Here is a 21,901-nt window from a genome sequence, read left to right as displayed (position 1 = left end):
AAATTATATTTATAAAATACAATAAAACATTTTCTAACTAGAATTCTACTTTTTGAGACGAAACAATGATTAAGAACTTACCATCCTTCATCAACTGACGCATCTCCTTGGTTCGCTGGAAATTGATCTCTTCAAGGAGTTGCTCCAGCATTGTAGCGTTGTGCAGGAAGGTCGATCCACCCAAAGCCATATCCCACTAGCACGAAACAAATCCCCGCGAAATTTTTTATACAAACAGACACACTTCATATGTCAACACATTAGCGAGTGGCGATTATAAACAAACCACTTTTGTGATATAAAAGCAATAGCGAAATATCTATTATTAAGTAATGGTACAGGCTATCTTTTTACAAAAATTCAAGGCTATCAATTCATTTTATAAGGTCTCAGTTCTGTATTTTCTGTTTTATCACACCTCAAAACGAAATTGAAATTGATTGAAGTGTCATGTCTAATGTCGACTTTTGAAAGCTATTATATACATAAAAAACGTTCGGAAAATAATTGGGCATGCAAAATTAATATTAAAAACTATATGTTTTATATGTATTGTATAAATTAATGTTTCTAATTTTTTTTTATAATTTCTTATTAGATTTGTAAAAACGAATCTGATAAGTTTACTTCTATTCTGACGTTTAAAAAAAATATTAACGTCAAAATTGTCACATTATGTCCAATTAGAATAATGATGTAAGTCGACGAAATAAACAGAAATTTACAAAAAAAGGCTTAAAATATGACTGAGCAGTCCCAATATTAAAAATGAGGGAAAATATTAATGCTGCTTCAAATTGCATATAAATCTCAACCAAAAAACTGCAATTATTAGTACAATACAGTCTCATAGTTTGGTATCAACAATGTCAACAATTCGGTCTGCAGCAGCAAGGATATTCCGCTTGGTCCCAGGTCCAGTGAGGCTGGTAACGGTGCCGGTCAGGCGCTGTTCAACAAACAGCCTAAGTTCTAAATCTTTATCCATCTCGAATCGACGACGATATGCATTGCATGCAGCCACAGTCGGACTAGCACTCATTGCAGCTGATTATGTATATAATGGTATGTTTTTATTATACTTTGCCATCTTTGTACTCATGAAACGTATTAAAATAAGAATATTCTATAATACATACTTCTTTTGAATGTTTAATCATTCCTATTCGCAATGTGTGGAAAACTACTATGGTGCTATTAATCTGATCAATAAACTCTAAGAAAACTGGTAAAATATTTAGAAATTCTTATTGAATTATTTTTATTTAGACCAGTTTAGTTACTTTATATGTGATATTCTACAAAATAACAGTAGGTACAAATAATTTAGCTTATAATGTTATCCAAATAAAAATTTATCATATATTTTTCTTTTGAACAAAAAAACTCCATTTTATCAGTCAAATATTTCTTGATATGTAATCAAAAAAAGAGAACTGAAAAAATGCTATCAAGTTTATATCGGCACTGACAACTTTACCCACTTTCTAAGCCATTATGGGGAGACCCATAAAGACATATACGTGGACCAAAAAGGTTTGCACTTTATAATATGAATAATTGCTCAAGCACCAACCCTCAAGTTTTAGCTTGAATTTGACTACTTGTGGAACTACATAAAAATAATAATTGGTTCCCAGCAATATGATAGATAGGATATGCATAAATGAAATAAATCTTCTGATTAGCAAATTTCTTTTTTTTGCAGAAAAAAGGTTTTTTAAAGCTGCAAAAGTTGGAAATGTCCAGGAACTTAGAAAGTAAGTTGACATAATATTAATAGCATCTGAAGCAAAGAAATAGGTGGAATTATTGAACTTTTGTTATTTACCTGCGTTTGAAACTCTTTTGACATTTTTAATATTTTTTTTTAATTATTTTTTTCTATGCTTTTGTATTTTTTTTTACAAGTTCCTTAAAACCTAAATTCACTTTGATTAGGGTAATGATTTAGAAAAAATATACAAGATGGTTAAATTATCTTATAAATGACTAGAATTTAAGATATTGGTTAGCTTTTATTGGTTTCTATTTTAATAAATTAAAATTTTTAATTATTGTGCCACCTGCCTTTTTGTGTCTCCAGGAGCCCTATAATACATAAACTATCATTAACGCTTAATGACTCGTAATTTTCTTTTAGGCAAGTGGAAACAGCCAAAAACGATGGCCGAAGTTCTGGTGGTGGGGATGAAGAAGGTGGTCCTGCTGACCGGCGACACTCGCTCGGCTGGACCGCTCTAATGGTCGCCGCTGCCAACGACCAGTCAGCAGCAGTAAAAGAGCTACTCCGCCTTGGAGCAAAGCCCGACCTTCGCGAACAGTACGCGGGTGCCTCCGCAACCGCCTCCGCCACTGGACTGCATCCACTGGAAGTATTACAGAGACGAGAGGATGAATTCTGTAGTGCCATGAATGCTCGTGCGTCTTTTCTAGGCTGGACGGCACTTCACTACGCAGCGCTAGCAGATTCTTCAGTATCTGCCACGGCACTTCTCGAGGCCGGCGCCGATCCAACTGCTAGAGACCACGCCGGCCGACGAGCGCTTCATTACGCCAGGGATCCTTCCCCCACACGAGACGTAATCCTCGAGCACATACGACATTGGGAGGAAAAGGTTGCAGCAGCCGCAGCCGAAGAACGACGTCGATTTCCTCTCGAACAGAGGTTAAAACAATACATCGTCGGACAGACGGCCGCTATAGAAACGGTTGCAGCGGCCGTGCGCCGGAAAGAAAACGGCTGGGCGGACGAGGAACACCCGCTAGTCTTTCTCTTTTTGGGAAGCTCGGGAATAGGAAAAACGGAATTAGCAAAACAATTGGCCAGGTACATGCATCGAGACGACCCCTCGGCATTCATCCGGCTGGATATGTCCGAGTACCAGGAGAAGCACGAGGTGGCCAAGTTGATCGGCGCGCCGCCGGGCTACGTGGGCCACGAAGAGGGCGGGCAGCTGACGCGAGCACTCGCCCGCCGCGCGGACGCTGTCGTCCTCTTCGACGAGGTGGACAAGGCTCACCCCGACGTCCTCACCGTTCTCCTTCAACTTTTCGACGAGGTATCCGGCCAAATCCCATATAAAATTTTAAAAGACTCGCTGTCAGTCTTAAAGAATAAATTTGGTACAAAAATAAATTTGGTACAAAAAGCTTCAATTGAGTTGATAGAAAAATAAAAATAAATGTAAAGCTCATATTAAATAACATAAGATGGCAAGAAAGTCTTCAAGCGACTCAGTCACTCAGTCTGTTTTTCGTACATTTCCAGGGTCGCCTCACGGACGGCAAGGGCAAGCTGATCGAGTGCAAGAACGCGATCTTCGTGATGACGTCAAACCTGGCGTCGGATGAGATCGCGCAGTACGGGCTGCAGCTAAGGCGAGAGGCGGAGGCCCGCGCCGAGCAACGCGTGCGACCAACTGCCGGGCTCCCGTCCGGGGGAGCTCCCCCGCCTACCGGTGACGACCTGGAGCCGAGGAGTAAGTACAGTCTGAAGCGTTAGAGAATTAAAAGCCAAAATTTCCAAATAATCGTTTGTAATTTTCTATCTTACGAAATAGGATACTTTTACCAATTTAATTTTTTAGCAATGGTTTTGAGCATAATGATGATGAATCAGTCAACGGACTTTATTGTAATGTAACATAATTATGCAATATAAAAACACGAACAATATAACATCGCCGCAGAGGAACACGACGAGAACTCGGAGGTGGGCGAGTGCGAGGAGGAGGCGCTGCAGGTGTCGCGCAAGTTCAAGGACACGGTGGTGCGGCCCATCCTCAAGCGACACTTCGGGCGGGACGAGTTCCTCGGCCGCATCAACGAGATCGTGTACTTCCTGCCGTTCTCGCGCCAGGAGCTGCTCGCGCTCGTGCAGAGGGAGCTGCGCGCCTGGGCGGAGCGCGCGCGCGCCCGCCACGACGTGGAGCTGCGCTGGGAGGGCGGCGTGCTGGGCGCGCTCGCCGACGGGTAACCGCTCACATTTGGTTCTGTGCGGTGTAGTCTCGGTGGCGGTGCACGTGAGAACGTCACGTCGTGCTTTGACGTCACAGCGCTACAGACGGAGAGCGGTTATCGTAGCCTATGGACATCCGCAAACCTAGAAGCGTCGCTAGCGGTCCGCATTATCTACTCCCGTCCCTCCCCAGGTACTCTGGACACCTCATTCACAACAGAAACGCAACACTACTCGCGAGCAGTATTATTTGACGGCGATATTGAGTAAGGTCGAGGTACTTCCCCGGTCGTTCTACTCCAAGTCTTTTACTGAGAAATTTTCTGCTACGCCCCTGACGTTCAGTTAGCCCGAGAGATCGAAGTGGCGCGTTGCAGGTACGACGTGCACTACGGCGCGCGCTCCATCAAGCACGAGGTGGAGCGGCGCGTGGTGAGCCAGCTGGCGCTGGCGGCGGAGCGCGACGCCGTGACGCGCGGCTGCTGCGTGCTGCTGGCGGCGCGCGCCGGCCGCCTCACGCTGGCCGTGCGGGCGCCGCGCGCGCAGGACTACGTGCCGCTCGACCTCGCCGCGCTCTGACCGCAATACATACTACTTGAACCTTGCACGGACTTTCATTTACACCCCCCCCCCCCTCCCCGGCTGCCGCGCCTGATGCTCGTACATTAGAGCTTGTTGTGATCGAACGTAGCGACCAAACGCTACCTGCTGCTGCTACCAAGTCTCCAAAGAATATTTGATCCATTTTTTTTTTTATTCTTGATAATGCTCGAAGAGTACTTAGTAGTATATTGATTTAAACAGGATTAACAATCGGCAGGAATTTATTTAAATCAATTACAGGTGTAACCATTACAGGTGTGTATCAATTACAGGTGGTAATAAATTTAGGTGCAAATGAAATAGCAATACAGATGTACCACATAACCACAGTTAATACACAAGAGCATTTTTTTAAATATCATTGCAGCAGCCCAATCTTCAACTCTGTACGAATCAATATTTAAAAAAATTACAGTAATTAGGTGCAGATGAAATAGCAATACAGATGAATGTTACCACATACCAAAGAGCAACACGAAGGGAAGTAGTCATAGCGTTTTTAGCGATACAAAACTGTCTGTCATTTTTTGCGGGGGTGATCACACACATGCACTATCTAATTCTCACACAAAAATAATCGTCTGTCACTTCGAAACTCACACATACTGAATTAAAAACACATTTACATTTCTCACACACACATAGATAGATTGTGTGTCATTACAGTATAATGACATGCCGCAACTACACTGACAAGTTGCTTTCAGCCGTGGTTGAACAACTGTCGATACGCATTATCGATAAATTCAAGTACTCGGTTAGGGAAATTAGATTTTTAAAGTGATACAAAGATAAGGTGTTATTATAAGGATGTACTTTATTTATTATGTACTACAATAATTATCATGTCAAAAATAAAGTATATGCTCATATCATTTTAAAAACCAGTGACAGTTGTATCTATTACTGGTTTTTAAAATCGATTTGTTTTCTATAAATATGACGAATGCATTTTTGTGGGTTTTCTTTATGTATTAAGAAAGAAATGCTTGTGCTGGTATATTTTTCCATTATTAATCTTACCATTTGTACACTTGAAAGTCGTAAATGCAATGATGAGAAAATGATACTATTTCTTGTGGGCGTCCGGGTTAGTTTATTGTGACAATATTGTTACGAACACGCAAAGAAACTAGCGCCATCTAGCGGCAACCATTGAAACCACACAAAGACAGCGATAGCATGAAACTCTCTACTCAATACTAGATGGCATTAGAGGAACTATTGTGGAACTTTATAGAAGTATAGTCTCGAAAACCGGGCACATGCGCGAACTTTCCAGAATGGTCTGGGCCTCGTGTCGGCCGATATAAATAGCCGCAGGGAGGCGAGCGAGTACAGTTCAGTTTGAGCGATCTTCGAGGCGACTTCAAGAGTGAAAACTAGTGATCAAGAGTGGTACCAGTGAAACCTACGACATTGGCTACGACATAGGACATTGTTAGTGCTTAGTGTTTGAACCTAGTGCTTTGTGTTGGACCTAGTGCTTGTGAATAAAGTCTTGAAAAGAGTCAGCAGGTCTTTCTCTCCAAATCCTTCGAACCCTACCACGTAACAACAAGGACAGTTGTTACAACTGTCCTTGTTGTTACGCACTAGGTGATAAGGAAACTAGGATCTGATGATGGGATTCCAGAGGAATCGAGGGAAACTCTCGAAAATCCGTAATAACTTTTTACTGGGTGTACCGATTTTGATAATTTTTAATTTAATCGAAAGCTGATGTTTATCATGTGGTCACATATAAATTTTATTGAGATCTGATAACTACTTTTTGAGAAATCTTTAATAACGCGTAGTTGCTTGACTATTTTTTCGTCGATCTACGTTGTATTACTGGTCGATGTAATTGAAGTCGGTTTTTTTTTTCGTTTGCGAGCAAACACAATTATGTATGCCTTAAATATATTTTAGGAAACCTGCAAAAATTAATATAAAACATTATGGTCGAAGTTCAGTCATTCTAGCAAAATGTGTTAATACTCGTAAATATTGCATTTTATTTAATTTGATGCAATTTTATTATCAAAATATGTAGGTATAATAAAATTTAGCTCGCAATATTATATTATAAATAAATCAGAATCTCAAATATATCTCTCTCCTCCTTTGCTATTGCCGTTTTTATCGATGACTATCAACAAACAAACCAGTAACAACGCTATCGCTCGGCGACAGCAACTTGTCGGAAATAGATTCGGATCAGTCGCTCGACCGATCCGCATATTGTATAAGGGTGAGCGGCCTGTGTTGGTAAACAAATCCGAAACAACACGACCGATAACTTTTGTAATTTTTAAGTTTAAAAAAGGTTTAAAAGAAGTATACAGTAATAATATGATTAAAAAATACTTACATATAAAGGTAACGCCATCTTTTATATCGCGACTGCAACTAGTTTTATTGTACGCATAGGACCATTTGGTCTTATACCTTGACAGAGGGGAACGCCTGTGCATGGTTACTCCCCTTCGTGTTGCTCTATGCCACATACACACAATATGATATAACATGACACAAGAGCTTTTTTTTTAATATTTTTGCCACGAAACAAACCATCAGCCTCGGGGCACTCCCCTAGCCGGATATTTACAGGAGGATTTAGTTACATTTGTATCAATAAATCATGCAATTTTACAAACTGAGTATTCTTTTAAAGATAATCAATTTCTTATAATTCGAGAGGAGTCCGTATTATATTAAATGCTACTAAATTCAGTTATCTTAAAGACTGAGGCTCCTTCACATTATCCATTAGATATATCTATATGAATTTAATGAATCTAGATTGCTTAATTAATTTGATTTGTTTGGAAAATGAGTAAGAGCAAAAAAACAATCTAGAATATAATTGAAAATCACAGAAAAAACCTGAATGGTCGTAAGTCTTTTTATACGGTACTTTTAGGTTAGGTTTTTCTACTGACCACTCCAGACTTCCGTAATTTAAGATAATGTTCCAGTGGTAACAGATTTTTTAAAAGTTAGAGTGGCGCGAAGAGTCAATAAAATCAGTCTGTGAAGTACAAGTATATCCAGTGATTTCGACTTCTAGTTTTCACTTTTCCAACTCTTTTCGACATAATCCACAGAAACGGTTTTTAATGGATCATGTTTATGAGATAATAAAAGTATAGGCTTCAGCCTTTATTATTCCATTGCTGAGCATAGGCCACGTTCCCCATGTTGGAGAAGGATCACTGATTGTATGAAAATTTTGGAATCCCTGTTTAAAATACAATAGTTTACAATAACTTCCATTCAATAATCGTTTTTTATTTGGAACTTTCAGCAGGGCAGAGCTTAATCTACCGCACTACTCCAATGTGGGTTGGCGGATATATTCCCTACTATGAATAACGATCACTATCATGTACACACGCTACAGGATAACAACCGAGACCGACGGCTCAACGTGCTCTCCGAGACCCACAAACTCCCAGACCGTGCAAACATTTGTATGGTCAATACAAATGTTTGTCATGTGCGGGGATTAAACCCACAACAGCCACAAACCACTGCTGTGACCATTGCGCCAACGCATCGTTGACGCAATAAAAGCGAATAAATGTATGGCTGTAGTTATTTAAAGCACTGATACAGTGGGTGGAGTAAGAATGTTCTCCAATGGAGATCATGGCTCGGCAAACGTAGTGTCGGACCAGCCCTCCAGTCAGATGGACCGACGACTTGTAGGGAGTAGCTGGATGACGAAAGCGAGAGATCGGGTCTTATGGCGTACCATGAGGGAAGGCTACGTCCAGTAGTCGACTATAGTGTAACAGGCTGATAATGATAGATCATACAGATTTTTGTATACGCCAGCAAAACTAAAACTTCATATGGGTAAAACTCGTAATTATTTCATAATATAGGTACTGAACATGTTTACATATTAGTCATTTAATAAAAATCTAATTTCAACAGTAGGATATAATTGAAAATAAAACAACACACCGTGTAGTGCTTATTTTATTAAACTTCGCACCGTTATATACAAATATAATGTATAAATAAACAACAACTCTTTATAAAATATAAATCGTTTGTGTAGCTGCGCGTGTTCGTTTGTGTCGCGCCGCAAACAACTAAACACGTGTGAAGGCCTCCAGTGATTCTACTCGAGATACAAGTACGCATACCCAACAATAACCAACTAAACTATAATTACGCGCACCCCACCGCCTCTCTCAGAGCCAACGGGCTGTATCACACTCGCGGCCCTAATTTATTGGCCATGTTTTCTGACATACAGTTCTTACATACGAGCCCAATTTAATGTAAATAAATAAAGTATTCGACTGAAATTGTAGCCTTTTACAGTTCTGCCATTAGGAATACATTAAAAATATTAGAATTTCAACGATATATTTTTTTCTCAAAGAGAGACCTGAGGCGATACGTGAGGTGCGCCCTCACACACAGAACATAGCACGCACTCAAAAGTGACAGACGGCATTAGATGCATCGTCAATGCCTCGCTAATTGCGCTATTAGACTACTTACGAATTGGTCTATCTAACAACAGCGATGCCTTTATGCGATTCATGAATTATAATTCGGCTCTACTAACGTTTCCTTTCAAGAAAAATTTTTGACTGTCCTCAAAAACAATTTATTAGCTGATAGTCTAAATACAATTGGTCATCTAAACTCAATATTGTGATAAAGAAAAAACTTTGGTAACAAAAACTGTATTTCATTCTTCGTTCCAAAAGATGTATTAAATTAATATTTTTAAAGTAGGTACTCGAACTATGTTTACCGCAAATAGTGCAGTGGTCGCCAAGCTAAGGTACAACATAAAGTTCAAGCAAGATTCATTTGGACATTTTTATTGACGTAAAGCTCGTGAATAATAATATCGAATGATGTTCAGAATTAAACATTTTCATTGTTTTATTTAAATATCCTTTTTAGTTGACACCTTATACATTTTTTTTCTAACAATGAATAACAGGAATATACCGGATTAGTTATATATAAATTCACATTTTTATATGTCAATGAAATCTGCAGCTGTTGTTAATTAAACCAATTATAAAGGTATGTCATGTCAACTATCCTAATTATTAGCTTTTATGTATTCTAGTTATAAAATATTTCAAAATGTTTCGATTAAATGCGAGTGTTATTTAAATCTATTTTAGGCACCTATTGCTACTCATATCGTTATGTCCCTTACGCAGCCCAGTGTAAGTAGACGTCACCGCAGCAAATCCAGTTAAATAAGTACTTTCCTCGATGTTGGGGCGGTGCAAATTATTCTATCGGGACCTTTATCATAATATGCTAGAATGATATTTGATTTATAAAAATTAGTTTTTATTTATTTATTTAATTAGACCTTATTTCGACCTGTTAAGTGCTGTCGGCTGTTGTTTGTTTATCGGCCTTTACAGCGTCACTGGGTGGAGTGGCCGGGTACTGAGATCCAGCCGTGAAGGAAGAAGAGGAGCCCTTAGGAGGTCTTGGGATGTCCACATTCCGTTCGTCTTAAGGGTGTCTTTTAGCGAGATCGCACCTCGGCATCGGACGAAATCAATGTGGAGAAAGCGCTGTCAGAAGCGCTGAGAAGGGTTGCGAGTCGTCAGAACGCGAAGGATTTTTTATTTAAGATTTTCTTATGTATACGTGTTACAATGACTATCGTGTCTGTGTAGGACAAAAATCCCTAAATTTAAATGAAAGAATAAGAAAGTACTTTCCTATGGGAATAAATTTAATAAGCTTCATATACCTCATAAAAATGTGGATAAATACAGACCAAATTCTTACACCGAGTTACGAAAGGCTATGAGATATATTATAATATATATTGTTTCCTTTTAATATTATAAGATGATTTTTTCAAACGAAGGTTGGAAATGACAATCCTAGGTTTAACATAGGCTGGATTTGCTGAGACGTCATTTTGTTATCGATATTAAATAGCTACTAGTGCTCCAGTACCGGCGTGAAACACAGTGACAGTGTCCGGATCACATGCCCTTGTCGATCTCAATACGCTACCGTTGTGCTAGAAGCCCACAGCGTACACTTGCCGACGGATAATAGAATGCAGTTTCAGTAAATTGGACAACATATTTCACATAAAATCCCTGTTTCTTCTTGTTCGATCTTAGCCCAAAATAGTAATATTTCTGTGGGCGCAGGCCGATTAACTAATAACTGGAAAACATTCTGGAACACATTATTGTATCGTACTGTTAATCTATAGATTTAGCTAAATAACTCTATCTTTAGTATACATATTATAAGTCGTATATAAAATAGTTTAAGTACTTATCATAGAACTATTATAAATTTTCGATTGCATCTACTTACTTAATTAGTTGGTGTTCGATATATGTGTCCTCGTTTGTAGTTTCTTAACATACAGGAAACGTCTACGACTACCTAAACACTAAGTCATATGTACGCATGATAAACGAGTATGCCGACTACCAGTGGGCGGGGACGTACGCAGTCTAGAACGAACGTTCTTCGATACTTTTCATTGATGTTATTTCCATACTAATCGTAGTACTCTTCCATGGAGCCACTCCGATGCTATAAATGACATCATCTTCGCGGTAGTCCCGGAGCGGCCCCTCGACGTCGCACGCCGTCCCCGGAGCGTCAGTCAGGCGCCGGCCGGCGCGCTAGAGCCAGCCGGCGGAGTGGTGCGGCGCGTGGCCGTGCAGCGGCGTGACGCCCGCCAGCCGCGCCAGCGCCGCGCAGCGCCCGCACGGCCCGCCGCCCGCCGCCTCCGCCGGCGCCGCGGGGCCCGGCGCCGCCGGCGCGCCCGCCGCCTCGTAGCCGCACTGCCCGCACGCCTCCTGCAGTCGCAACACTGTTCAGGCACGGTCGAACGCGCACCGCAGCACTCACTCAGTCGATCTACCGATGACGGTGAAACTAGACCGGTCGTGCGACCCGGAATACCTTATGCGCGTCGTCGTCGAGACTGGCGAGCAATGGCTCTCGGCTGCCGCCCTTGCCGGGTACGCTCTCGGCGGTGGTGGAGGGCGAGATGGAGGGTGGCGGGGGGAGGGGCGCGCGCGGCGGCGCTGCCGGGGGCGCGCGCGCCGGCACGGAGCTGGCGCGCTGCAGCGCCTCCGCCGCTCCGGCCGGGGAGCGCGCGTCCTCGGCCGCCCGGCGCGAGTCCGAAAACTTTTTACGCTTTCGCTTGAGAGCCGCCAGCGCCGTCAGCGGGTGCAGGGGGCCGCTGCGAGTCACTCGCTCGGGGCTTCGCTGCGAGTCGCTACCGGAGTCCGATCGCTCGCTACCGCTGGGATAAATAGAGTGAGTTCAGAATGAGTTTCCATATATGTCATTCGTTTTTTTTTTTTCTTTTACTATTGAAAAAGACAGTCTATAAAAGTGAGCACCTCGGTGAGGGTCGCGCGTGGTCGCACACGGAGTCCTCGGAGCGCGAGCGGCCGATGAGGCGTGAAACGCGCGCGGCGCGCGCTGCCTCGATGATGGTGCCCCAGCGGCGCTTGTGCGGCGGCGGCTTACGGCGCGGGCCCAGCGCGGCGCCGCCGCTGTCCGACAGGCTGGACTGCGAGGCGCGCAGGCGGCCGCCCAGCAGCGCCGACAGCGAGGCGTGGTGCGCGGCGCCGTGCGCACCGCCGTGCTCGTGGTGCAGCGACGCCAGGAACTCGTCGACGGGCGCCAGCGAGCCGCCCGGTGCGATGTTGAAGCCCTTCATCAACCGTCGCTCCTTCTGCCTGTTCTTCTTGCCGCCGCCGCCTCCTGAGAGGGCTGATTGTTAGCTTCAATTTCTGTTTCAATAAAGTTTTAAAAATTGTGCTGGTAGCAACAAAGCTTACTTCTTTTTTCAAGTTGTTTTACATTTGCACAACAAGTGAGAAACTTTCCTAAGCCTATAAATAGTACTATGGTAAAACCTAGTTACAGATATCGCACAACAGCGCCCTAACTCCTTTCTTGACGAATACAATGTCACGGACACAAATAGGTCAGCATATGGCTGTTATTCCTAGAGTGAGTGCGGCGGCTACAGATGTAAAAATCTTACTTTGCTTAAACCCCATTACTATGATAACCATCAAAGCAGTTGTGGCTTCTCTGCTGTTATAGTCTGTACGGCCTTGCTTGTTTGAACTTCAAAAAGTCTGAGCATTTTTTTCTTTATTTTATTATACCTACTTATAAAAAAATACCTCCTGAGCTACATTTTTTGTTAAATGAAAGCAAACGCGAACACGACAGCATGGTGTAGTCTATTACCGGGAGCTCCCGCGTTGGCGGTGGAGGTGTTCATGCCGGAGTTGCGCAGGATCTCGACGAGCTCGCAGCGGAAGGCGCTGACGTCCTGCTTGATCTCGTTGACGTCGTCCTCCGTCACGCCGCCGCACTCGGCGCGCCGCTGCTGCACCGTCACGTAGCGACGCACCAGGTTGCGCATGATCGCCTGCGTATCGTTACGTTCCATGTAACATCGTAACTTACTTGTATATACAATGCGTAGGAATACTTAAAGATTAAAATTTCCTAAGATTTTTTGAAGTAAAACTTGTTTACGCGATCTTGACTTGGGGAATAAACTGGTGAATGCGTGACGAGAGCGTTACAAAAAGTGTGATCGGGCAAGGTGAATGGAAAATATGAGGGAGATATAAGTTAATCCCAATAAAAATAACAAAAGCTCCAATACAGTTACAGACCTGATATCGAAAGTCTCGTTCGTTCGCCTGCTTCGCTTTTCTCTGAAAAAAAAAAGAAATAGGTATTTGAATACATAAATCCCACAACAATTAAGCGGCCCGTTCGAGCAACGATGACCCTTACTCGGATAGTGCGCATGTGCTCCCGCTTGGCGCGCGTGTGCCCGCACAGGCGGCGCTGCAGCCAGCGCCACGCGTACAGCGCGGACTTGGGCGACGGCACTACGTTGAAGGGCGGCGGCGACGTGCCGCCCTCCTCGAAGTAGCTGATCCACAGTTTGCTACGTGCGAATTTCCACTCCACATCCGCACGTTCCTATGCAATAATCGGTTATTTTTTTAGTACAAAGGTGGCAAACAGGACTGAGGTTCATCTAATGGTAAGTGGATCCCATAGCTTATGGAAACCAGTATTACTAGGATCATTGCTAGCGCGTTGCCGACCCTATCTCCGACTTTTCCCAGGAGCTCTAGCTACCTTACTCACCAAAGGAATACAGCACTGCTGGAGAGCAGTGTTATTTTGCTGTAATTTTCTGTAAGGTTGAGGTGCTTCCCAAACGGTGATCCAAATCTAAACAAGTTATTTTTTGCTGTGCTCTACCTCAAAAATAAGATACCGACTTCAATATATGATACCAGTTCAAAATGTCCACCTTATAGAATATGGAAACGATAACCGACGTAATACTCACCGATATGAGCTGGTAAGAGTGGTTCATCATCGCTATAAGCAGATTGAGTAGCACGATAACATTGATGACGGCGTAAGTACCGAACATGAGCATTCCCCAGAAGCGAGTGAAGATCTTGATGCCTTCAAGTTCGAAGGAGTCTAGGTCGACGAGCCCGAATGCGGCCCAGAACAGAGTCTGCATCGTTTCGAAGAGACTTGAAGAAAGATAATGAACATGTTATTGTGTGAAAAAAACTCGATATAATCTTCTATCAATAGTTTAATACTATTAGTTGAAAAAAGAAGTAAATTTTGTACGCGTGTTTGTATATTTTTACGTACCGGACACTGAATAAATAATTTAAATAGAGTATTTGGCTACATTATTCAGTGTCAGGCTATATTTTATTTTCGTTATTATAAGTTAGAAAGTGATTTGTAAACATTATTATTAAGAATAAAATTAGACGTAACTTTTGTTTGAAAATATATTTATCTTAAGTTGTACGTTTTTTTTTTTTGTACATTGGATGCGCAGGGACGTGAATATTAACGTGGGCATGAATAAGACAGTCTTCGTTAAAACAAAGTTTTTACTTTGCAAAACGACGCCAAACGACGCATGCGTCAGGATCCGGAATAGTGCCATTTGTTGAGGGAACGGAAGTTCCTTTATTACATTTTTTCTTTTCCATATCCGCGTAGTACCACAGCAACTGATTGAGACCTAAAACATACTTTTTATTAATCATTATTCTTAAAGAACTGGGGGATTATTGTAAACAACAGGGTGGAAAAATTTTTATCAGGATATTTCCTGCTGTGTCCTGCCCAAGTTAAATTACAGAATAAATAGTAAATATCTATAAATATTAAAAATGTGATATATTTTCTGAACTTACCACAAGAAAAAGCGAATATAACTAGAATGTCCAGCACAAAAAATTTAAGTATGTCCAAAACCATACGACTGAGTGACACTTGCAGAGGTCCCAGGTGGGGATTGACACTAAAAATGTAAACGAGTTTCAAGCTACTAAAAATATTAGCAGCAGAAAAGAGACCCTCGGATAGTAGCATGGGGTCCCATGCGTCCCACTTCTCACGCGGCTGATTCCATTCCAGTTTCATTGCCATTTCTCGACGAACCTACAATCCAGAAAGTGATCGAAATTAATCTCAAAAAGTTTCAACATATATATCAAGAATGACAATAAAAATAGCGATAATAGTTAGGTATGCTGAAAGGTCTAAATAATCATTTGTTATTTACGTAAATTAATTGGTTTTCATCTATTTAATAATTTAGAAGTAACTTTTTAGTTAATTATTTTAACCGAATACTCGTATTTGTGTATTAACTTTAATTAGTTACAAAACTAAAAGGACGATGAAGATCTGACCTGAAAGTGCGAGACCACGCGCAGCGCGACGGTGGCCACGTAGAGCGAGTTGGTCACGAAGTCGATCACGTTCCACATGTCGTGCACGTACTCGCGCAGCCCCATGTCCCACAGCTGCTTCACCTCGCTCCAGATCAACCCTGCAGGTACGCGTAACGTTTTATTGCTATGTACACTTGTATTAGATCGAACACGTCCAATTCTGGACGTTGAAAATACTTTAAAAAGGACATTATTCGATCAATAGTTATGCCCAAAATTCTTATTATATATATTTTATATTTTTGTCTATCTGCTTTCGGGGCCGAGCGTCTCTTTAAAACACTGATCAATACAAAACATGTATTAATGAATCGTTGCACTGTTGGAATTAAATAACGGGTACTGTTTAATCGACTTGCAAAAAAGGAGGAGGTTCTCAATTCGCGTGTACTTTTTTGAAGTTATACTTCTTTTGGCGCGATAGGGAATAATTGTGTTTGCTCGCAAACGAAAAAAAAAAACCGACTTCAATTACATCGACGAGTAATACAACGTAGATTGACGAAAAAATAGTCAAGTAAGTACGCGTTATCAAAGATTACTCAAAAAGTAGTTATCAGATCTCGATAAAATTTAAATGTGACCACATGATAAACATCCGCTTTCGATTAAATTAAAAATTATCAAAATCGGTATACCCAGTAAAAAGTTATTGCGGATTTTCGAGAGTTTCCCTCGATTTCCCTGGGATCCCATCATTAGATCCTGGTTTCCTTATCATGGTACCAAACTAGGGATATCTACTTTCCAACAAAAAAAGAAATATCAAAATCGGTACATCCAGTAGAAAGTTATGCGGTATAATACAACGTAGGTCGACGAAAAAAGCGTCAAGTAAAAACGCATTATTAGATATAATTCGAAAACTACATAGTTGTTAGATCTCAAAATAAATTTAAATGGGACCAATTGGCACACACCACCATTCGATTAAAAAAAATTGTCGAAATCGGTCCACCCGGTCAAAAGTTCTGTTGTAACATACATTAAAAAAAATATAGTCGAATTGAGAACCTCCTCCTTTTTTGGAAGTCGGTTAAAAATGATAACAGTAAATTTTAACTATGCGCGCACACACCGTCATAAAAAACCGACAGCCTGAAGTTAGCTAGCCCATGAAGTATAAATTCTTAGGTGCGTACATAAGTACCTACACACACACATTACTTTATGTATGTTACCTCAGAACTTTTGACTGGGTGGACCGATTTCGATGATTATTTTAATCGAAAGGTGGTGTGTCTCATGTCTCCATTTGAAGTTAATTGAGATCTGACAAGTACTTATCGACTTATATCTAATAATGCGTATTTACTTTACTATTACTACTACTATTTTACATCGACCTACATTGTATTATACCGTTTAACTTTTCACTGGGTGTACCGATTTTAATAATTCTTGTTTTAATCAGAAGTCGATGCTTGTGGTCCCAATTAAATTACTTTACTTACTTTTTAAGTAACCTTTGATACCGCGTATTTACTTAACTTGATTTTTTCGTCTACCTACGTTGCATTACTTCTCGATGTAACTGAAGTCGGTTTCTTTTCGTAAGCGAGCAAACACAATTGTTATCACGAATATTATATTGGTATGGTTCCCTTGAAGGCAGGGATTAAAATATCAGTAATCCATTAGCACTTAATAAGAAAAAATCAAAATTATTAAAAAATTAGGAAACCAAACTGACCGCTGACCCACGCGAGGATGAGCCACTCCACGAGCGAGGGCGGCGCCCCGCGGCGCGACAGCGGCGTGTCGTCGGGCGCCACGTGGTGCACGTCCCACGGGCCCGTCGTCTCGATGCGCTGCGACGCCAGGATCAGCAGGACTGTTGGCCGAAACGGACTTTAAGTGCTTGCATTTCTAGTAAGACCCTCGCAATTATTTCAGCTCAAACTGCCCTTCTCAGGCTCTTCGTTAATGAAATGAGCATCTAAAATTAATGTAAATTTAACATGTAAAATATTGAATACGAATTTTCAATTAATTAAGAATTTTACATAATACAGGCCTATTATACTGACATAGAAACATAAAGTAGCTAGCCGAATGGCACAGGAATTTGATGAAAGGTTTCCGCAGCGTCCGCCCTGCCGCGGAGTGGGGTGCAGCGATGTAAGCAATAGAGTACAAAGGGAACATGGCGCCGATCCGCACCATCTCCGCAGCTTGAAGCAGCATGTTCTTGCGACGGAATCCCGGCACGCTATCGTACCAGATGGATGCCAACAACTGCTGGACATTGGGGTGAGCTACGAACTGCAATCACATATATCAAAGTAGCTATAACATTTGTACAACTTACTCGTAGTCACCCAAACCCAAGAAAGTCCCGTTTTTAAATAACTTACTTTTTTCTGTCGAAGTTTTATAGCAAGCTTAAGACGAGACAATCGCATCCGCTCCGGCGCGCCGGGCTCAGCAAGCGGCGCTTGCGGTGAACCCGTCTCATGGTTAAGCAGAACTTGTAGCTCGTGGGAAGTACGCGTATGATCGAGCAGCGCGGTAGCGAACTCCTGACATTGAACACGTAGCTCCTGGTACTCCGTTTTGAACTCGTGTTCCAAGGCCGATAATCGTCGGAGTTCCCATGACAACTCGAAAGCTGTTAGGATGGGATCCTTGGAGGAAAGAGCGATGAGGGAGGGCGAGGCGAGTGCTCGGTAGGCGTTGATGCGGGAACGCGAGTGTCGTAGTGAGTCCTCGCGACGCGATCTAACACACTCATCGCAGCCGCAGCGCACGTCGTGCGGCACGGGCAGCGCCGCGCCCCGGTCCAGCAGCAGCTTGATGATCTCGTAGCTGTCGCGGTGCGCCGCCAGGATCAGAGGAGTTATGTCCGATGTGAACGTCGCAGTCTCCGGGGGCAGCGCCTCCCAGCTCTGGAATCAATTATATTTCGTATTTGGTATTTTTTAGTTAATAATTAATTTCAATTCTGTATAATTCTGTCTGCATCAGCGTTGTCTAAGAAAAATCTGCGACCACATACGGCTTAAACCTAATATTCGTGCGACATGCTTTTAATCTACCACAATCAAGCATAATTAATTTAAACTGCACATTATTTCGTCAAATTGACAAAAGCTTTAGTTTTTATCACCACATCACACTTCCATCACATGGTCATTGCGCCGGGCAGCAATTGATATTAATCTTGATATTGACAGAATCGTTAAAGACAAATTACTGATGTATCAATAGATTAATATTAAACAATATCGTTGTTATTTGTACAACCAGTAACGTAGGTTTTTGTTTCAACGACGCTCCCACCATTACCTACATTTGAATTGGTTCGCGAACGTTTAGTCTCCATACTACTAATGAACGAGCGAAAAACTAACGAACGCTGCTTATATAGTAGTCAGGCTTATATTCTATGGAAGTGGGGATACAATTATTATGTGCATATAATATTGTGTTATAAGTTTATCGTGCCTCGTGTGAATTTCGTGACATTAGTTAATCAACTGATGAAACTGGCAAATAAATAAATTGAGTGACCATTTCAGACACCCATGGGAATTAACTATTTGCATCACATTAGCTATGACATTGTCTGTTTCATTTATAAATAGAAGTCGATGTTATTAATTTGCCATTGTATATTCCGTATCGTTCTCAGCTTTCATACTGGTATTCAGAATGTAGAAATTATTGATTCAAAAAATTACACAACAGCGCTGTTGCTGTTGCCTATGAGTTCGTTTCCAATGAAACGTTACATAGAAACTATGCATTAACATGCATGAAAAAAATATGTTCTTGTCATTGTCTGACCACGTTTGTATAAAATTGTCACAAATAATTGAAAATGCTTTTCTTGACATTTAAAATTTTAAAGTAGTCCCAGTCTCAGACTCACGTGCAACTCCCCCGGCTTCCTCGTTCGTTCTTCATGGTCTAACAGCGCCTCCACCGCCTCGACGAACTCCTCGGAGATGGCGTGCAGCAGCGCGTCGCGCGTCTCCACCCCGAACTCCAGCAGCAGCTCGACCATCTCGAGGTTCTCGTTGTCGATGGCCATGAGCAGCGCGCTGCGGCCCAGCGGGTCCACGCAGTCCACGTTGATGTGTCCGGTGTCGCGCGCGCGCTGCAGCACGCGCCGTGTGCCCGCCACGTCGCCGCGCTCCACTCCCAGCAGGTACTTCTTCTCCTCGAGGGACAGCACCGCCATCTCCTGATGTGGTCGGACCACATTTTCTTCTTCTGTCATACCATGTATGCTGTGTCGCTGTTGACAGAGGGTCAATAAATAAACTAGACAGTATTTTCGAAGCGACACGACTTTTTTTATTTCTGTGATAAAACGACAATGGGTGCGTAACCCATGCATATTTAAAAGAATTGGGAAGTAAAGTTACCTTAATTAGTTTTTGATGTTTCAGATACGGCTCAAAACCTGCTATAATTTTATAAGACGCTGAACAAAAATAAATTTGACCTAAATTAAACATTGCGTATTAAGACTTCTTATTAACCGACGAGAGATCATCGAGTGCGGCCGGCGGTGGTTTACAAACAGTCGCTGAGTGAGAAAACTATATTTTCAAGCGGAAATTAACTTCCGACAAGTGATATGTTAGAATTTATTATAACATATCGCTTGTCGGATATTTGTCTTTGTCTTATCGGATATTAGATTAAAGCAAATAATATAACCGTACGGTGTACGGCTTGTATACAAATAAATTTACATATTTACTGTAATAAACAATTCCAAAGTATATGTAGTGCTGTCAATTCTCCAAGGTCATTGAAATAAGTCTACTCCATTAATTGCTACGTTGGTGTAAGGAAATTTTCAATACTTAGCAGTAATGAACTTACTCGAGTAGTTATTTTTTGGTTATTTATATTACAAAAATAACTACATTCCAGCTGCTCGCGAACTACCGAATTCCATAATTTACCGCTGAGCATCAACGCATTACGACGTGAGGTGCAACTTGCAGAAACTATTGAAGTTAATTTCGACTTTACACGGCTTAGTGCACGGTCGTGATATTTTCGCAAAATGTCTACGTCGTCGAGTACCTACTGTCATCGACAGACATCGTGAGATGATAGACGATAAAAGTGAAGTAGGTCAGCTGTTAATGGTGAAATGTCGTAGGGTTGCAGTCGAAGTGTCGAAGGCTTCGAGGAGCGATATACTTATTATGCAAATGGGTCGCGCAGGGCGAGGGCGGGCGGCCGCGCCTCCGCCTCACCTCGCCGTGTATGTGTCGCGAATCGTCGTTCACTCATATACTATAACAACGGCTGCTGTCACATACGTCGTTACGCGGCTCCCGCCACCTTGCCCTCGGCACTTCGAGAGTAAACAACGATACATTTCCAATTGCGAAACAATAACTGCGTTACATATAGGTACATAACTACATATATTAATAACATTAATTTGGCAGCGGAATACACTATCGAGTGTAATTCACGTCATTTTCATAGCCTCACGTGCCGCACGGTTCGAAATCTTTAATTGGTAGATACAACGTCACCGTCAAAAGAAAGCTTCCCTCCCTACCTTAACCTTGTTGTCGAGGGGACGCGGCTCGGGCGCCAGCAGCGCGCCCAGCTCCACGCGACAGGTGGAGGGCCGCCGCTCGGCGTCGCCGGCGCCTCCGCTGCCGCCGGACATCTCGGAGCCGCCGCTCTCTGCGCACACGAAGGAACAATGAGGGCGGCCCGCGAGCGCAGCCGCCGCCGCTCGAGCTCCGCAGGCGGCGGCCAGCGCGTGCGACGCGGCCGGATATATTTAGCGCGAATGCGGTGCGAGGAAGGGTGGAGTCAGGACGAGCACTCACCGGCGCCGTCGCCGCAAGCGCCATCTCTCGCCCGCTCCGTGAACTGAAACAGACAGCGAGGTGTAGAGAGACCGCGGCAGCGACGGGTACGCTGGGCTCGGGGAGTGGACGACGCACCTGTACGCGGCGGACGCGGCGGGCGGCGATTTGCCGCGAGTGACGGCGGAGCGCCTCCAGTGTGACGGCGGGCGGGCGGCGGATGGCGACCGGGCGATCGCGGTCGGAGCGTGGCTCTGCGAATTCGAAATTCTCTGTTTATTACATCGTAAACGTCTCTCCGATGTTTCCGCGACAATCCGTCCTATACGACGCGAGCGCTTCGTCGGACGAATGTTTTAATTTTTTAACGATCTTACATGAATCGTGCTGCTAGATTAATTATGGATTTAAATTATAATTAGTACTCACCTATCTGCGATGCGTTGCTTTCAATCGCTCGTCAATGTTCTTATCACTATTTAATGGCTACTTCGATATGATTACTTTCGTAACTCTTAAAAACTTAGTTTATTTAATACGTCCTTCACGTAATATATTGTAGATACCTACTGTTTGTACAAAACACACGTCCACGTAAAGAAATCAATTATCTACTACTATTAAACGAGCAATTCTTGTATGTATATCTAGAATCTGAATTTCGGAAACGGCTAAAACGATTTTCATGAAATTTTGTATGCAGGGGATTTCGGGGGCGATAAATCGACATAGCTAAGATTCATTTT

At 42.6% G+C, this 21,901-nt stretch overlaps 3 protein-coding genes across 3 annotated transcripts in view; 1 reads left to right on the top strand and 2 right to left on the bottom strand.

The window, feature by feature from the left end:
• The window catches only part of LOC123669985 (uncharacterized protein KIAA0930 homolog), a 58,558-nt gene extending 58,308 nt beyond the window's left edge, over window positions 1-250 (bottom strand). The window contains exon 1 of the mRNA XM_045603490.1: window positions 82-250. Within this exon, the coding sequence (XP_045459446.1) occupies window positions 82-190 (109 nt within the window). The 5' untranslated portion in view covers window positions 191-250. The remainder of the gene's footprint in view (window positions 1-81) is intronic.
• Window positions 251-550: 300 nt separating this feature from the next.
• LOC123670063 (caseinolytic peptidase B protein homolog) lies at window positions 551-4,540 on the top strand. The gene is made up of 6 exons (XM_045603572.1): window positions 551-1,065; window positions 1,709-1,760; window positions 2,144-3,062; window positions 3,272-3,482; window positions 3,693-3,975; window positions 4,339-4,540. Exons 1-6 carry the CDS (start codon window positions 867-869, stop codon window positions 4,538-4,540), a joined length of 1,866 nt encoding a protein of 621 aa, XP_045459528.1. The 5' UTR covers window positions 551-866.
• Window positions 4,541-11,146: 6,606 nt separating this feature from the next.
• Window positions 11,147-19,600, bottom strand: LOC123670482 (transient receptor potential-gamma protein). Its single transcript, XM_045603976.1, has 14 exons — window positions 19,235-19,600; window positions 17,718-18,248; window positions 17,391-17,625; window positions 17,054-17,194; window positions 15,319-15,458; window positions 14,818-15,064; window positions 14,513-14,642; window positions 13,935-14,130; window positions 13,364-13,555; window positions 13,240-13,281; window positions 12,803-12,986; window positions 11,938-12,304; window positions 11,492-11,837; window positions 11,147-11,382 (listed from the first exon to the last, which is right to left on the bottom strand). The coding sequence occupies exons 1-14, from the start codon at window positions 19,583-19,585 to the stop codon at window positions 11,209-11,211; spliced, it is 3,276 nt and encodes a 1,091-aa protein (XP_045459932.1). The 5' UTR covers window positions 19,586-19,600; the 3' UTR covers window positions 11,147-11,208.
• Window positions 19,601-21,901: the final 2,301 nt, after the last annotated feature.

This window comes from Melitaea cinxia, chromosome 4, assembly GCF_905220565.1.
Source record: "Melitaea cinxia chromosome 4, ilMelCinx1.1, whole genome shotgun sequence".
In the NCBI taxonomy this organism is placed as follows: domain Eukaryota; kingdom Metazoa; phylum Arthropoda; class Insecta; order Lepidoptera; family Nymphalidae; genus Melitaea; species Melitaea cinxia.
Note: the sequence above shows the minus strand (reverse complement) of the source record. Positions and strands in the feature narration are given on the sequence as shown.

Excerpts from the sequence above, each read along its gene's own strand:
- LOC123670063 (XM_045603572.1), top strand. The coding sequence starts at position 867 with ATGTCAACAATTCGGTCTGCAGCAGCAAGGATATTCCGCTTGGTCCCA. Across the intron at positions 1,761-2,143 it reads AATGTCCAGGAACTTAGAAA|GCAAGTGGAAACAGCCAAAA; the intron begins GTAAGTTGACAT and ends ATTTTCTTTTAG. Across the intron at positions 3,063-3,271 it reads TCCTTCAACTTTTCGACGAG|GGTCGCCTCACGGACGGCAA; the intron begins GTATCCGGCCAA and ends GTACATTTCCAG.
- LOC123670482 (XM_045603976.1), bottom strand. The coding sequence starts at position 19,585 with ATGACAGAAGAAGAAAATGTGGTCCGACCACATCAGGAGATGGCGGTG. Across the intron at positions 14,131-14,512 it reads GTTTGGCGTCGTTTTGCAAA|TCTCTTCGAAACGATGCAGA; the intron begins GTAAAAACTTTG and ends TCTTTCTTCAAG. Across the intron at positions 11,383-11,491 it reads TCGACGACGACGCGCATAAG|GCGTGCGGGCAGTGCGGCTA; the intron begins GTATTCCGGGTC and ends CGACTGCAGGAG.